Source organism: Chanos chanos, chromosome 8 (assembly GCF_902362185.1).
Source record: "Chanos chanos chromosome 8, fChaCha1.1, whole genome shotgun sequence".
NCBI classification, from domain to species: domain Eukaryota; kingdom Metazoa; phylum Chordata; class Actinopteri; order Gonorynchiformes; family Chanidae; genus Chanos; species Chanos chanos.
Genome location: NC_044502.1, coordinates 29,682,683 through 29,701,170, shown reverse-complemented (window position 1 = coordinate 29,701,170; position 18,488 = coordinate 29,682,683). Strand labels below are relative to the sequence as shown.

At 41.0% G+C, this 18,488-nt stretch overlaps 1 protein-coding gene across 2 annotated transcripts in view; it reads left to right on the top strand.

Moving 5' to 3' along the window:
- Positions 1–10,016, top strand: part of tenm2b (teneurin transmembrane protein 2b) — a 152,927-nt gene extending 142,911 nt beyond the window's left edge. For both annotated transcript variants that reach the window (XM_030781080.1, XM_030781081.1), the window contains 8 exons: positions 644–798; positions 2,976–3,850; positions 4,440–4,615; positions 5,528–5,763; positions 6,312–6,608; positions 6,838–8,458; positions 8,734–8,864; positions 9,187–10,016. In XM_030781080.1, coding sequence (XP_030636940.1) covers positions 644–798; positions 2,976–3,850; positions 4,440–4,615; positions 5,528–5,763; positions 6,312–6,608; positions 6,838–8,458; positions 8,734–8,864; positions 9,187–9,927 — 4,232 coding nt within the window. In that variant the 3' untranslated portion in view covers positions 9,928–10,016. The remainder of the gene's footprint in view (positions 1–643; positions 799–2,975; positions 3,851–4,439; positions 4,616–5,527; positions 5,764–6,311; positions 6,609–6,837; positions 8,459–8,733; positions 8,865–9,186) is intronic.
- The last annotated feature ends 8,472 nt before the right edge of the window (positions 10,017–18,488 follow it).

Here is an 18,488-nt window from a genome sequence, read left to right as displayed (position 1 = left end):
AAATGACTTGAGTAAAAATCAGTAATCATACATGTCTTTTGGAGAAAGTATTTTGGAAGTGTTATGAACCGCCCCCCGCCCCCCCTCACCCTTCAAAATGGTGTGCAAGTTTTGCTGTTTCCTCAGAAGAAGTTTTCATCCAAACTGGTCTTCGTTAGGCTCCAATACATTATCAAAACAATTTGTAAACATTTACTTTCCCACTGCTCTCTCTCTACACAGGATTTGTGATTTGTTTTTCTGCAAATTGATGCACATTCTAAGTTGAAGCTTATTGTTGGTAGCTTAGAGCTTCTGTCTCAATCTAAATCAGGAGTATCACGAGTTCTGAAGAACTTCATGACTTATAAATATTTCTCATAATCTCCTTAACAAATTACCCATGGTTCTTAGGCTAGCATATTAAATTAGGTATGGTTTTTGTGTGATGGAACACATGCTGGAGTATTATCTTGAGTATCTCTTGAGTGTTTGCTCTGGACATGAACAGAGAATGTTATGTTCTGGAAAAAACATTAGAAAGCAGTGTTCTCATTCTCCCCCCCGCCCTCCCTCTCTCTCCCCCCGCCCCTCTCTCTCTCTCCCTCCCTCTCTCTCTCTCTTTCTCCCTCCCTCTCTCTCTCTCTCTCTCTCTCACATGCAGGCATTGCAGTAGATAAGAATGGTCTCATGTACTTTGTGGATGCGACCATGATTCGTAAAGTGGACCAGAATGGTATTATCTCCACCCTGATTAAGACCAACGACCTGACTGCAGTACGCCCCCTCAGCTGTGACTCCAGCATGGACATCAGTCAGGTCTCTCCTTGTCCTCCCTTCACTTCTGACTATTGTTTCTCTCCTTCCTCATTTTTATAGATATAGATTTACAAATATATCACATGTCCCTTATGTACCAGTAGCCTTGGTTTGTTGAGATTTTGACTTTAAGGGTTGAATAGGTAGAATACAGTATAATTTTATGCAATGAGTGTATATTCACACTTGGCAAATTTGGCAAAATTTTAACACTTTTAAAAAAGCCCTGGATGTCAATTCTAAATTCCCTCCAGAATGTGGTACCATTGACACTGTTCATACTGGAGTATTCCCAGTATGTGCTGTGAGATGAAAGTGGTTGAGTCACAGATGGGTGACTTTACAGGAAAAAATTGGCAGCTAATTTGAGGGCAGGTCAGGAGACATATGTAGCCTGTATACCCGTTTAACAAATACAAATTTATAATATGCTTTAAATTGTCCTATGCTTTGGACAAGACATGAATGCAGCCCTTTATGTGACACTACTTACATATTTCAAGTGTTGCCTTTCTGTAAATTACAGACATCTAAACTGAAATAACTACAACAACTTCTTATGTTAGGAACAATAATTGTGAGGCAGATTATTGTTTGAATCAGTTGCTAATGTTGTTATTTCACTTTTTCACATCTAAGAGAACAAAGTGATGCATGCAAACTGATGCATGCAGAACTGATGCATGCAAAAAACATCACATATATCCTCAGTAACATTTGCGGCTCAGCTCTTTTCTCTCTCTTTAGTTTTTAACTGTAATTCTGTTTTTTAATGTTTAAAAGTGAAGCTAGAATGTTGTAAAATATTATTGTGTATTACCAGTTATGCTGTTAGACTCTCTTTGGTGGGTGTGTTTGGTTTTCATTTTGTTTTCGTCTCATCTGACTTCATGAAACCATTTCCTGTAGCCGCACAACATTAGCGTGGAATTGTAATGTATACTCATTTTGACCACATTCAAACAATGCATGCTTGACACATTAGTAAGCAGTGTGTTCTAACAGCAAATGTGTGCAGGGACGATTTCAGACGCAGCTTTAGAGTTTTACATGCACGGTCCTTTGCCTCTCTGGAGTGCAATACAGATTTCTGACTTTGGCCTCAGTGCATTATGACTCAAGCTTGATATGCCTGAACTTCACCCTATAAACATGTAAGCATGCATTGCGTAAGAGTACCATCCTAGCTTTGCTCTTTTGCAATTCCTCCTACTTTCTTTTGGCTAGAGTCTGTCTAAAGAAATTTCATGTCTACCTGAACATTCCGTAGCCCACACACAATATTCACCATGGTGAAATTCACCTTTCTGACTGACCAGCATGTTGATTTCCATGCAGATTTAGATATTTTTGTTTTAGAAAGCATTTGGAGCTGATCTCTGAATCTCTGTGTGATTCACAAGAGTTTAAATGAAATGGTAGTTGTCTCTGTTCCAGCTGTATTGTCTTTGAATAGGGTGCTCACCCTTGTTGACATATGGGCTCATTCCAACAATTACCTCCTTGTGCTTAAATTGTCAATGCAATTTTTCTGATGTAATTTCAGTAAGTTAATGTTTATCAGTTATTTTGTTTACCTTTTGAAATCCAGTAATTATATCAGTGCAGGATTTTGTGGGCTGGCTGAGAGGAGAATAGATTTACAACCTGTCTTGAAGACAAATAGTTGAAGATACTGCTTCGGCCAAGAGCAAATGAGAGCAGTGTCAACAAGATTACACATCACACAGAAAACATGGTCCCGGCAAGAGGCCCATTTTTACCCATTTGACATTTAAAAAATCATTTATTTGGAAATCCACTCACTATACAGCCAGCACCGTTAATGGGACAATAAATCAATTTCCTTCTAGCATATTTTAAACAAAATGAGCATTTTGGGTGAAAAGTACCAAAAAAATGCAAATGCAAGTGTCTCTTTGAAAGACTGTTGTGCCAACAAATGTTTGGGTAAAAGATATATAATAAGACCATATTTTGAAAAGTGTGAATTTCCCCTTTAGTTATATGTGCCTAATCTTTACTCTGGTGTGACCAAAGCGTCCCTTAGCTTTTAGTCAGGAAGAATTTACTAACATTTAATGACACACACTCATTTTGTGTGTGTGTGTGTGTGTGTGTGTCTGTGTGTGTGTGTGTGTGTGTGTGTGTGTGTGTGTGTGTGCGTGCCTGCGCAGGTACGTCTGGAGTGGCCCACTGACCTGGCCATCAACCCTATGGACAACTCTCTGTACGTGCTGGAGAACAACGTGGTTCTGCGCATCACTGAGAACCACCAGGTGAGCATCATTGCTGGCAGGCCCATGCATTGCCAGGTACCAGGCATCGACTACTCCCTCAGCAAACTGGCCATCCACTCCACCCTGGAAAGCGCCACCGCCATCGCGCTGTCTCCCTCCGGTGTTCTCTACATTGCCGAGACAGACGAGAAGCGCATCAACCGCGTGCGCCAAGTGAGCGCATCCGGTGAGATCTCACTGCTGGCAGGTGCAGCCTCGGAGTGCGACTGCAAGAACGACGTCAACTGCAACTGTTTCTCGGGCGACGAGGGCTTTGCCGCTGATGCCAGCCTGAATGCACCCGCCTCACTTGCAGTCTCTCCCGACGGCACTCTCTACATCGCAGACCTCAACAACATTCGTGTGCGTGCCGTCCGTAGCAACCGGCCCAATGCCACTGCGGGCGGGCAGTACGAGGTGGGCTCAGCGCTGGAGCAGGAGCTGTACATGTTCAGCGAGGATGGAAGGCACAGACAGACCATCAGCCTCGTCACAGGACTGCCCCTCTACAACTTCAGCTACGGGCCGGACGGAGAGCTAACCTCCATCACCGACAACTGCAACAACACGGTTCGAATTCGAAGAGATGGTGCCGGTCCACTCCGTCTGGTGCTGCTGCCGGAGAACCAGGTGGTCACCCTGGGATTGGACCCAACCGGAGCCCTGCGCTCCGTATCTGCGTTCAACCAGGAGGTTGCATCGCTCACCTATTCTGCCAGTACTGACCTGCTAGCCTCTAAGGTGGATGAAACGGGCTGGACCAACTTTTATGAGTAAGTGAAGAAAATGATAATTATTTGTATGGATTATAGTAATTTAAAAAGAGAGATAGGAAAACTTTTATAAGTACATTACGGAATTATGTAATGAGTAAGTATTTGTAAGCATGTATGAGTAAGTATATCACAATTGATAAATAACGATAAGGGTTTTCTGTGTAATGATAAAGATGAAACTGATGAGTAAAGAAGATAAGGTACATCTATTATATATATATAAAATGAATAGTATGTAACTGCTGAGGTAATAGCTGTGTAGCAAGCCCTTTTGCCTGGTCTTTCAAAAAATGATACAAGGACTCATCTGTATGCACTGTATAAACTATTATCAAATATGAATTAGCCCTATCCATTTGCAACTTGCAGTTGTAATTGCATTGCTGTATCACCGATGAATCAGGAGGCAGACTCTGACTGCATGGCTAGCTTACTGATGCAGTGCGCTGAGAGCGACTGTGGACCACTGTTGCTCTCTAGTGTCTGAGCATCCATGCTGCTCTGTCTTGTCGGCAGGTTGCAGATGTTAACAGGGTTACGGATGTAATGAAATGACTGAGTTGTGCTTCATTTCTGCCTCATGCAGGTATGACGGTGAAGGTCGCCTCACCAACGTCACGTACCCTACAGGTTTGGTCACCAGTCTCCATCGTGAGATAGAGCAGTCGATCAACATTGACGTTGAGAGCTCCAATAGAGATGACGATGTCACTATCATAACCAATTTGTCCTCTGTGGAGGCTTCCTATATTGTGGTTCAAGGTAACTTGTTTTGTTTAAAATCTTTAAAAGTGTATGCATTCACATGTACAAACAGACATGTTTTTTTATTTTGATATTTAGCTAATGGCTGTGAAGGGAAAAGAATTTGCGTGTCTGCTGAAGGCTAATGCTTTCTTTCAGCCATTTATAATAGAGGGTGGAATAGAGGGAAGATCAAGTTATCAACCCAAGGGGAGTTAAAGCTGAACAAATGCTATCACATGCTATAACAGCAGGACGCTAGCGATATCCCCCTTTATATGCCTCTGCTGAAGGATTTCTGACTTTATACTGCCACCACTATATAAAATACCTGCTTACAAACACTTTGTGGTATAAGTTTCCTGAGGGCAGGACTGTGTTGTGGAGTCTTAGGGCTGACGTGAGGGCTATATTACAACTCACATTAGGATTTAAAGGACATAAAGAAGGTTCGGATGAGGTCAGTCTATCCACAGAACAACTTTCACGCCAAGATGGAACAGCAAACTGCTAAAACAGTTAAAAGTGAGTTTATCCCTCCTGAGGACAAGATAAACAAATTTGAAAACTGATAAAAGCCTCACTCAAATGCTTGTTCGCCACATTGTGTAATGTAGTTCCAGTTCCAGGTTTCCCATTTCTGTCAAAAGCAGGGTTTAATCTTGATGTTCTCGCTGTAGCATGTAAACATAATGGAATAGAGTTCCTCTGGAAACTATAGCTCCCCTCACTCAGCCATCACATCATTGATTGAAGGAGAACATACACACACTCGCACACACATACACCCTTGCATGAGAGACGATTTTCTCTCTAATGCACAATGTCTTACGCCTAATACAATGAAGCTTGTTTTGTTTTCTGGTTCTCATGTAACTCTTACATCCCTCCTCCGTCTATACCTCCTTATCAATCCTTTTCTGCCCACAGACCAAGTCCGCAACAACTACCAGCTCTACCGCAATGGTACGCTGCGGGTGTCCTACGCTAGTGGCTTAGGAGTCAGCTTCCACACTGAGCCTCATGTCCTGGCAGGTTCTGCTACCCCCACCATTGGACGGCGTAACATCACACTGCCCACTGATAGTGGACTGAACTCCATTGAGTGGAGAATGAGGAAGGAGCTTACCAAGGGCCAGATTGCTGTGTTTGGCAGGAAGCTACGTGTAAGGAGGTCTTAGCTGTCTTTGATGATGAACTTTTAATGATGTAGAAATTGATCTGAGGCTAGGCCTGACTTTGGGATTATTCAAATAAGTTTATGTAAGAAGACTGGGTTAAGAGATTTTAATTAAGTTAGGATTGTTCTTTGGTCAGTATGCCCGCATTTTGTTCACACTGTTGCACTGGGATTTATGGACGTGGATTCCTTTTAAATACATTCCTGTTAGATATTTTCTTGAGCATAAGTACCAGTTTTTTAGTCCATAAATGACCCCAAAATGTATTTTCTTAAATGTTGGAAAGTTCATATCACAGTTTGTGGAGGCATATGGTGGTCATATTAGTCCTAGTTACATCAAGGTACCTAAAAGGAAAACAGTTGCATAGGTGTGTGGCCATTGCATCAGTTTTATACATTTAGCACAAGTGATGATAAGCAGATCCAGATGAGCATTGCATGTTGGGGTACTGACAACCAGCTGTTTACAGGTGGAGTATATGTTCATTGTGCTTAACACTGTAATTAAGGTGATGTCTCTGATGTCTCCAGGCACATGGTAGGAACCTTATATCCATCGATTATGACCGAACTACACGCACTGAGAAGATCTATGATGACCATCGAAAGTTCATGCTGCGCATCATTTACGATGCCCAGGGCCGACCAGCAACGTGGTTGCCAAGTAGCAGCTTGGCCTTAGTCAACGTGTCGTATTCACCAACTGGCCAATTGATCGGCTTGCAGAGGGGCAGCATGAGTGAGAAGAGGGAATTTGATACCTTCGGCCGAATCTCATCCCGTACCTTTGTGGACGGGAAGGTCTGGAGCTTCAGCTACTTGGATAAGGTAGGGCAGAGTCATTGTTTTTCTTGCGTTAAATTGAAGACAAATGTCTAACTGATATGTTTTTTTAGATTATTTCAGATCATGTCCCATAGGGAATATCAGGAGCTGAGATCTAATGGTATTTTAGTGTACTAAAATAAGAGGGCTTTTGCGGTAATACACACTAATTGAGACTGACCCACCAATGCCTCCTTTCTTTCTCTCTTGCTCTCTCCATCTCTCTGTATAGTCTATGGTGTTGCTCCTGCAGCAGAGTCAGAAGCAATACGTCTTTGAGTTTGACACATCTGGCCGCCTCACTGCTGTCACCATGCCAAGCATGGCCAGGCATACCATGTCCACACATGTATCACTGGGCTACATCCGCAACACCTACAACCCTCCTGAGAGCAACGCCACAGTCATCCATGACTTTGATGAAGAAGGTCGCCCGTGTGCAACCTTTTACTTGGGCACAGGCCGCCGTGTGCTCTACAAGTACGGCAAGTTGGCCAAGCTCTCTGAGGTGCTCTACGACGCCACCGCCGTCACCTTCGGCTATGATGATACAGCTGGTGTCCTTAAAATGGTCAACCTACAAAGTGGCGGCTTTTCTTGCACAATCCGTTACCGCAAATTAGGCCCCCTAGTGGACAAACAGATGTACCGATTCTCTGAAGAGGGCATGGTGAACGCTCGCTTCGATTACACCTACCATGACAACAGCTTCCGTGTGGCTAGCATCAAGCCAGTAATCGGTGAGACACCTCTGCCTGTTGATCTTTACCGTTATGATGAGATCTCGGGAAAAGTGGAGCACTTTGGCAAGTTTGGCATCATCTACTATGATATCAACCAGATAATTACCACAGCAGTGATGACACTTAGCAAGCACTTTGACACGCATGGGCGCATCAAGGAGGTACAGTATGAGATCTTCCGTTCGCTCATGTACTGGATGACGGTGCAGTATGACAGCATGGGCCGTGTGATCAAGCGAGAACTGAAGATTGGGGCCTACGCCAACACCACGCAGTATCGCTATGAGTATGATGCCGACGGCCAGCTCAGCAGTGTCAAGATCAATGACTGGTCTACCTGGCGCTACAGCTATGACCTGAATGGCAACCTGCACCTGCTCAACCCAGGCAACAGCGCACGGCTCCTACCGCTTCGTTATGATCTGCGAGACCGGATCACACGACTGGGTGACATACAGTATCGATTAGATGAGGATGGTGTTCTCTGTCAGCGAGGTTCTGACATTTTTGAGTACAACTCCAACGGGCTGCTTGAGCGTGCCTACGGTCGAGCAGCCGGGGGCTGGAGTGTACGTTACCGCTATGACGGCCTGGGTCGGCGCATCTCTCGCCGCACTGGCGATGGTGAACATCAGCAGTATTTCTATGCTGACCTCATTTACCCAACACGGGTCACACACATGTATAATCACTCACGATCGGAGATCACCACATTTTATTATGACCTGCAAGGTCATCTGTTTGCCATGGAGGTGAGCAGTGGTGAAGAATACTACATAGCCTCTGACAACACAGGCACACCACTAGCTGTCTTCAGTGGTAATGGCCAGATGGTGAAAGAGCTGAAATATACTGCCTATGGAGAGATCTACCATGACTCAAACCCAGATTTTCAGCTTGCTCTGGGGTTCCATGGAGGCCTCTATGATCCTCTCACCAAGCTAGTGCATTTTGGTCAGAGGGACTATGATGTGCTGGCTGGACGTTGGACTGCACCTGATCACAAACTGCTGTCCAAGATCAGCAAGGAACCAGCCCCATTCAATCTCTATATGTTCAAGAGCAACAACCCTCTTAGTGACATGATCGACATAAAGAATTATGTTACAGGTACAAGTGCATGATAGTTTTCATGACACTTCTTCAACTTTTGACAATATCACTGAAATGTCTTCATGACCCCACATAACTTTGAGAAAAGAAACCTTGTGTCATTGACATTTAAAAGTTATTCAACCACTTTACAGTTTGGATGCTAAATGACATGATTTCTCTAAGTGTATGGAAAGCTTACTTGATAAAGGACAATCTTTCTCTTCTTGTGATTTAGTCTGTATACATGTGAAATGAAAGGACCTTGTGTTTGTATTTGTTTTGTTCTGCAGATGTGAAGAGCTGGCTGGTCATGTTTGGTTTTCAGCTGAACAACATCATTCCTGGTTTTCCTAGACACCCTTTGTCCTTTGTTGACCCTCTTTATGAGCTGCTTGCCAGCCAGGACTGTGACAGTGCTCAGGTAAGTTTGTTTTAGCTCCCCCCCACTGAAACTGATAAGAGCACTATGCTTGAGCCATACATTTAAGCTGAGCCTGTGAAATACAAAGAGGAAATAATGCTCAAACCAGCAGGAATAGTTAAACATACTTAGAACCAGTGGTGTTGCAAAGCAGATTGCTGTGAATATGCATTGTACAAAAAGAGAACTAGAAGCTGCAAAGCAGACCTCATAAAGTGATTCGCCCAGGGACTGTCACCGGCTGTGGCTTAGTAGTCTTATTTCCTGCTACCCTGTTAGTGTGATCACTAATCTGAATGTACTACTGGGCTCTTGTGTGCAGATCTTTACTGGTATCCAGCACACAGCAGAGAAACACAATCAAGCTTTCATGGCATTGGAGGGGCGGCTGCTAAACAAGCGGAGGCGCATAAGGCGTGACAAGCCTGGCTATTGGTTTGGCACCAGCATTCCTATTGTTGGTAGGGGCATGATGCTGGCAGTCAAGGAAGGCCATGTGTTGACTGGCCTGACAACTGTGGCTAGCGAAGACAGCCGCAAGATTGCCCAGGTACTTGCCAGTGCCATGTACCTGGAGGGCACACACTACACCATTGACGGTCGAGACTGGCACTTCTTTGTGAAGCCGGGTTTGGCTGACAGCGATCTGCTTGCTCTCGGGCTCAACGGCGGGCACAAGACGTTGGAGGGCGGTCTCAACATTACAGTGAGCGGACGTGCACGTCGTGGTGCCATCACAGTGGAGATCCACGCAGCTGCACTCACCTTCAGTGTGCGGTATGGGCTGACTACTGACGCAGTAGAAAAGGAGCGGGCTCACGTTCTTGAGCAAGCCCACCAAAGGGCACAAGCAGGGGCCTGGGCCAAAGAGCTGCTGTTGGCTCGTGAAGGCAGAGATGGAGGATGGTCCTGGACAGAAGCAGAGAAGCAGCAACTGCTCGCCATGGGTAAAGTTCCAGGCTATGAGGGTTACTATGTGCTACCAGTGGAGCAGTATCCCGAGCTTGCTGACAGCAGTGCTAATATTCAGTTCCTCAGACAGAATGAGATGGGCAGGAGGTAACAGACCTGCACTGCTCACTTCTTCTCCTACGGAGAGGACGTTGACAAGTGCTTAGATGGTCTTGAAGACTCCAGAGAAACCACAGTCACCTGGAGACTCTTTTTAATTGGTGAGGTGTGGAGGGGACAAAAAGCACTTATAAATACTAATGAGAAACTTGAACATTGTTTTGTAAGAAAAATCCAAACTTTTTACAAAATAAAAAAAAGTCATAGATACTTGAGAGACATTTTGAGGTTTTCGGATGACTAATTGAGAAGGGCATTCTTGAGAGGGACGTTTTGGCGCGTATAACCACTAAATCAAGGCTCTTTTTGTAATCTGCCAATCACATTAAAGTACTCACTCTGTCTCAGGCCTCAAAGTAAACAGTAAACAAAAACACAATGTAACACTCACCTACCCATGTCGGTCAGGCTTTGTGAAGATCGTCACACTGGATTCTATGAAAGTTCACATGGGAGTTTAGAGGCTTTGACTTTATTTAATCAAAGCTATTGACTGTATGTAGATTTGAGATGTACCATACTGAATTACACTTAATAGCTCTCTACCGGTCCACTTACATGAAGATTTAACTGGCACAACTCTCCCAATCCGTCCTTTCCAGTTTGCACTATGACAATCACATTGGGGAGTTTCACTGAGATGGATTCTGATCTTGGTTTTTGCAGAAGGGCAAAACATTTTTTATTTTCTCTTTGTAAAATATGTAAGAATAATTCTCAATTAAGCTTTTTTTTAAATACAATTTGATTTGCTGTTAAGCAAAGCTGTAACTGATAAAAAAGGTAATATATGTTTGTCTTTTGAGATTTGTTTAGGCTTTAAATTATGTCTTTGAAACTGTGAGATACATATCAAGCTTACTTGTAAACATTGACTCAGTGACTGTATTAAAGATCAAATTTTGTACATTTCTTTGAGGAAGTGGCTTTAATGTTGTGTTTTGTGAACTCTGCTGAACATCTTGGGTTGTTTTTTTTTTTGCTTTCTTTCTTTCTTTCTTTCTTTCTTTTTGAGTTTCCCCAAAACATCAATCTCCAGTTTTTGTTCTCGGCTTTTCTGTCCAAGCACTATTGCTCTAGTTGTTTCAGAATATTCCCCAGCTCACTGTGAGGAGAGACTAGGTGCATGTCAATATATAGAACAAAAAGACAAACAAAGCATCTCGAGGGCAAAGATTCTTTGGGGATTTTATGAAAATAAATGGATTTTATAAATGGGAAAAATAAATGGTTGGATTTAAAATTTTGGATTTGTTTTTTTTTTTTTTTTCCCTTTTTTTTTCATTAAACTGCTACTAAACTGCTACACATTTGTCAAACGCATTCTGGAGATTAAGTTGGAATAACATGAGAGCAGGTAGGAACAATAACCAGTATGTCTTTACATTTTATCCTGAGGTCAGACAAGGATTGAAGAAATAAAGTCGGCATTTTGGTCAGATTGTTTTCCAAACTTTGATTTCATCCTAGCCCTTACCAGAGAGGCGAGCAACTGTGAATATTCATATAATTAGGGTGTCTGAAAACAGTGACACACTAAATGAATGGTACATACATGATACAGAAATCATTGACGGACCATTTAACTGATTGTACACAGCGTAAAACATATGAAAATCAGGTGGATCATTCATATGTGTTACGTGAAATACATAGCACTCTGTTTTTCTCCATATGCATCATCAGCATGTGATTAACCCAGATCTTTGTGCTGTGCTTTGTATCTTTAAGAGAAGTCTCTATTCATTTCTTTCACCACTTTGGCTTACATACAAGACGTTGTGTAGCAGCTTCCCTTTTACTGCCAATATTACTCTCAGTTATTCACAGCTGCTTTTGCAACACAGTCATTAAAATCTGCACCAAAGCAGTGAACCTCACAGCAGGTTTGTCCATTTTAACTTCAAGGTACATTACAAGACTTGCTTAGGTGCAAGACAGTTTTAGAAACAATCACTCGAGGTTTCATCTTAATTATATATATATATAAGATTCAAAATTTACAAAAAAAAAAAAAAAAAACCCAAGAAAGACTTATTGTTCTGGTTAATTTAATGAACAGTGGAAAAACAAGCTAACATAAAACGCTTCCTACAATTCCTTCCTCAAAAGAAAGTTTCATTCTTCAAAACATATTACTACTTTCAGACTTATAATTCTACTTTAAGACTAATTTCAGACTTGTACATTTCTATATTACCAAGACTGTATTATTAAGATGTTTCATACATTATAAGTGATTTGCTGTGCATACAGTACTCATCAGTGAGGAAGTAAAAATAATTATTCCAAACCGGAGTGTATAGGAAAATATCTCTGGCAAACCAAAACTAGAAAGCTTTGTTTCTTTTCTTTCTTTTTTTCTCATTCAGTGGAATTCCCCAGCAATCCTACATAAATAGAGTATAAGGTCTTTGGAGTTTGAGGGAGGGGAATTGCAGTGAGGTTACTTCAAGTCATCATGTCCCAGAGACAACAGCAACAAAGCGCTGTCCAGCAAGCCGTCAGACAAGCTTCCTCTCCAGAGTCATCCCGTCTTCTCTCTTCCACCACATACACTGTAAAGACAAAAAGACAAGTATTTTACACTAAAATACTTACACATTTACTCAGTGTAACAGCAAACACTGCAGTCTTTTCCACTTTAGTGACAGCCTATAACTTGACTATAGCAGGATAGGGGAAACAGATCACAAAGCAATAAAAAAAAAATGAAAGACCAGAACAACAAGTGATAATATCAAAGGCTAAAGATAAGGAAGATATCTATGTCCAAAAATTTCTAAGAGCACTTCTATGAATCTAACCACAAGACTTTAAAAATACATTTACGAATTTGTGACCACAAGACATTAAAAATGATAACTGAACACATGTTGAAATTTTCCACTGATAACACTGATGATTAGAAAACCAATAAATGGAAATCATCATGGAAAAAAAATATGATGTAACATCTACATAGAAGGTTACTTGCTCCTGCTTCATGTTGATTGTTGGAATTTTTCATGACCACATAGTAATGTGACACTGAGAGTGGGAATGAGTATTGCACTTCTCCAAATACTGAAACCATGAGCTTATTGCCTAAACAATAGGTACAACTCACCAGTGTTTTTCGGAGGTTCCCCATACATTGGCCCTGCAGGCGGGCCCCCCTGCCATCCATACTGTGGTTGTGGAGGTCCCTGATATCCCTGGTAGCCTGGCTGAGCTGGATATGGCCCTGGCGGACCTGGAGGAAAATTTGGGTAACCTGGGTTTGGTTGAGCTGGGTATCCTTGGGGAGGGTATCCTGGCGCAGTGGGATTGGGGTAACCCGGTCCAGCGGGACCTGGGCCTGTGTAGGGCGGAGGCTGATCGTAACTCATCTACAGGCAGAGGAGGGTCACCTGAGGGTCAGAAACGTTAGTCATGTGAATTTATAAATTACAGAAGAATGAGGAAAATGTTGTAAGAGTTAGTTGTGTTAGTTTCCGTTTCTTCAGCTCAAGAAATGAACTGAATGCTGGGCAACAGCTCTCATTTATTCAATCAGTTCATAGACAGAATCTCACTTCATTTCTTAAACTGACCAATTTGGGCATGAATTAAACCCAACTTAGACTGCTACTTTATCTACATCCACAGCTCAAGTGTATCAGTTAGGCCTTGCTACAAGGGATAATGGAAGAGCTTCTTAAGTGCTTTTATTTCACCTGCCCTACCCATAAGACACAAACAGATGCATTTAAACGGAATTTAAACATCTGTGAGATACATTATACACATTTTATAGGCATCACAGAGATTGTGTTACGCAGGTCTTTTTAGCGCTAGCTTCATAATCATAAGCAGTTGATGTTTTGTTTCGTGATTGCGTCATAGTAATTGACAACACAGTTAAATTCAGCTGACCAAAACCAACACTGAGGAAGTTTCCCCAGATAAAAATTAAACCTAGACTGAACTGTATTCCATAAAAATGGAGTAAGAATTTCATTCTTGGGGCAGATTCTTGCCTGGAAGACCAACCCCGAGAGTTGTACAGTGAACAACGGTTTTGATGGTGATATACTTTCAGGATGTCTTTTTCAGTGTTAATACATAGACAGCATGTTATGTACCCCTAATGATTCACCAGAAGTTAATAATTAATGTCAGCACCACTCTGAAGAGAGCACACAAAGCAGTTGCAGCTTAAAGAACAAAGGTGGCTGATAATCACAACGATTAACCATGCCAAAAGGAAGGTATTTTTTCCATATTGATAAGCCTTCATTTACCGAAACTGCCTTCCTTATTCACACTTTTATTATTTAGTTTTATTTATTTAAAACCTAAGACACAAATGGCATTTTCAGAACTGTCAACACAAACAGAAAGAATGGATTGTTTTGCATATGCAGCTTGAACACGAGAGAGAAAAGACATTTGCATTAGGTCATTCTAAAGCCTTAGTCACCTGCAGGCCATATCACCCATGTCAGAAAATAGATCACGGTATCTCAGCTTAGTTAACAGGCCTAAAGAGATTACCATGAGAATTGAAGACATATTTATGCTAAAACATCACAAGTTTTGAATTCTTGAAAAATGACTGAGCCATGCGAATTCTGCTAATCCTCTTTATTGTTTAAGGCCTCTGGATAGTCAGGAACACAATGAATTTAACAATGGATGTTATGTCTTGGGATAATTAGATGAGAAATAATGAGAATCAGGCGAATAGGCTGGTTTTGTATACATTCACTAAGACAAGTTGGTAACTGTTCACCTAATGAGAAAACAATCAAAATTTCCCCAACCAAATAAATGTCTCGAAATGAAACACAATTTTGCGTCAAAATGAAATTTTACCCTACATTTGTGGGTTACTCGGTATGGTGAGGTATCTACCGTTCAAGCAGTTCCGTGGTCACGCGCCTCGGTTTAGGTTCCGTGCGAAATTTTATTCTGATACGGGTGAAGGTAAGACCATGGGGATTCTAACTCTACATCACTCTGAGCAAGCGAATATTTGACATTAATTAAATTAGACAAGGAAAAGATTATTAAAAGACACCTAAATGTCGACTAAAATTTAAGTATGATGCTGAACAACAAAATAACATCAGCATAAAGTGTTTAAATTATTTCAAAGAATTTCATTTACCTTTGGTGAAGCTAGTTTTCTGCGTGTTATTGCGTTGTCCACTTTTCGATAGTGATTCTCCGACCGGTCCTGATACTTAGCTCCTGTTTTCGTTGTTTTAAAGTCAGTGGTTGTTATGGAGCTACAGCCAGCCGTCAACTGTCCCCGAAGACCACACGCATTAAATAATACTTGTCCTCTGGGGACGTAATGATGTCATACAAGCAGTTGTGCGTGTCCCGTTTTATCCACACCCATGTAGTTTCTAGATCCCACGATCTGAAGGGTCTAGCGCACAAATTCTTATGCAGCTCTCTTCTCGAGCATCAAGTTACGATCAAAACGTCCTCAATGAGATAGTAAAATACCAACTTTCGCCCTATAACACTCGCAAAGCCACAAGTTCACGAACTGAAAGAATATATGACAGACGACGCCGGCCGGTGCACCACTCCAATGTAAACAATACCTTGTACAAAGTTAGCCTGAATCGAATTGATTGTGCATAGATCCCATGACCGAGAGGAACAGTGGTTATCACCCAAAGTAGTTATCTCTACCCCAATCGAATGCTGCTGCGTCACTTGCTCCACCCATAGTAGCCGTGCTGTCCTGTCCTGTTAAAAGGTAGAGGACTCTGCCAATGGACTGCAAAACCGGACTAGGCCATGGGTGCAGTATTACTTCCACAGCATTGGTGCAGTGTGGCCGCACGGTGGACCACCTAATTCTATTTTGAGCAGCGAAACTTGAAACAAACCCAAATTTTTATCTGATACCCATATCTCCAGTCCAGAGCACCCAGTCTTATAGTAATGACCCATACTGACGCTCTAACCAGATTTACCTTTACATTTTTGCTTTAAAATGAACTGTTCCATTACAGAAATTATAGTGTATTATTACCTTATATAAACTGAAGAAACAAAATGACAATTAAGGACAAAATGAATGGATGACAAAATATCGCTTGGAAAAATAGAGCACCATGTCTTGAAACAGGTAGGAAAAGCATAGCCCTATATGAATTTATAGTTTTATGGTGTTTGAAAATACACAAAATGTAATGTCAGCATTCTGCTAAAATACGTTGACATAAATAGACAAATACATATATTTTTTCAATTTTGTATATTTTTCCTTTAACAAACAATAAGTATTCACCTCTGAGTTTGGCTTTGATTCAACTGCCTTTTTGATTCTAGGTTAAAAAAAAGTGCGCGGGTGTCCTATTGGCCCTGTTACACCTTGCATTAAGATCCGATTTTGCTGATCCGATCACAAGTGGACAACACAAAAGTACAGGTGTAAGCGCATCCAATGCGCATTGAGGTCGCATCGAGATCCGACCACATTCTGAGGTGGTCTGGACCGCATATGACAACATTCGACTACACTGAACGACCTACTCAATTGATGTCCTCTGCTTACGCGGAAGAACGAACTCATTCGCGTATGTGCGCATTCGCAGCCAACGGCGCCATATTTAAGTGCGAAAACAGGCAACAACAACAGGCAAAATTGATATTTTTTTGATTTCCTCTTCTTCTTCTTTTAATTTCCGACAGGCTAGGCACGGGAAGTACATTGATGCCTCCCGCTGATTAAAAACAACAACGTTTAACGCGAAAAAGCTTAACGTGCCTTAGTCAGACCCCCCACCTCGTCAAAAAATCAAAATCGAAATCCTAGGAGTATGGTCGTTATCTCACGTTAAGCGTTTTACTCTCCATCCACGCCCATTTTAAGGAAACAGCTTAAGGTGCCTCAATGTCCCAAAACAGCGATCAATGACCATCAAATTTGTCTGACATCTCACATGTCATAAGCACTATCTCCAATCAAAAAAGCCAAACTGAAATTCAATGAAATGGGTAACGTGTTGGAAATGATTTACGCGTTTATTTGCATATAGAGCGGGGAAGTGAGATCCGATCTCAAGACGTCACCCGAGACACGGATTCTAAAGCCAGATGTAAACGGACCTACTTACAGCTGTCTACTTGTGATCGGATCAGCGTGTTTCATTATTAGCTACAAGGCTGATTAATGGCGAGTTTGACGAAGCACAAAATGGCTACCGCCCAGAGATGTCTCTGATCTTCCAGATTATTTCTGAGTGAATTTTGTTTTGATTGTGGCCTACAGTTTTCCAGCTTTGATATGTTATTTACTAGTATTACTGCAATGGAGTTATTTTTTTTTATTTGTGTTCAAATCCTTATCTAAGCAATTTCACATTGCATAAAAAATAGAACTTACTTGTTGTCAGAGAACTTACTTATTGTCAGATGGATTTGTATTTAATTGCCTCTTTTAAGGTATGGCAATAGAAAAAAACGATCATTTTGAGTTTTTAAGAAATATAATACAGCTTTTAATTTCACCACATGAAAAGTGTATGTGTGAAGCCTTTCATATTATAATAACAATTTGAGCAGATAATTCACAATATTGTATCACAAGCAATGGTAACATTACAGACATGAATGATTAATATGTATTTAATTATTTAAAAATACATTCATTTAAAAATTTGTGACAATAAAAAAATAAAAATTTGTTGATTTCACTCAAATTTATGGAAGAACAGTGGTAGGATGTTGCAACATTAAGTACTATTAATATGTTACTCAAATCTCAGACTCAAATCTCTTTGCATTCTCTCAGTTGGACTGCAACAGCTAGCAAAGAATCACCCAACAGAAGAATTTGTTGAAACTGAAACCGACAAATCAAACTTCAAAGTGTAATATAACATTTAAATGCCTGGTATACATGGTTTAAAAAATCTTACATCAATTTTCAAAAACTTGATAAGTAATTTCAAAAGCATTAAATCAAATTAAAGCATTCATATTTTCTTTGATTGTATTTTGTATTTTGAAAACGTCAGCTTAAGAAGATATTGTTTTTGTTGTGTAGATGCTGCAGTTAGAATGAAACTGAGATAATTAGGAACATGGTTTTACAGGAAAATCACAATAGATTAATTCAGGCAGTACCTAGATGGGTGATCAAATAAACTGGATATAAATCAATCAATATAAAAATTCAACATATCATATAAAATTCGTATGCCTGATATCAAATTTCAGAAACAAAAAACCCTGATATTACATTTCCAAAATTTGAAATCAGTTCCCTATAACTTGACCTCAAATCGTCATTAAAAATATCATCAAAAAATTCTTGAAATTACTTGCCATTCAATACCAGAACAAACTGCAGAGTGAAATCCCCTCTGTAGCACTGATCCCTTTGTCTCCATACAGTCATACCTCTGAACTCTAACTTAACAAAGTATGTTGGCAGTCTGTCTATGTGCCATAGAGAGTTTAAAAGTCACATCTCAGAAAATGATTCAAATGATTGCAGAAAGTACCAGTTGTAATTATAACTTAAAAGGTCATTCACGTGCAACTTTTGAGTAAGCAAAG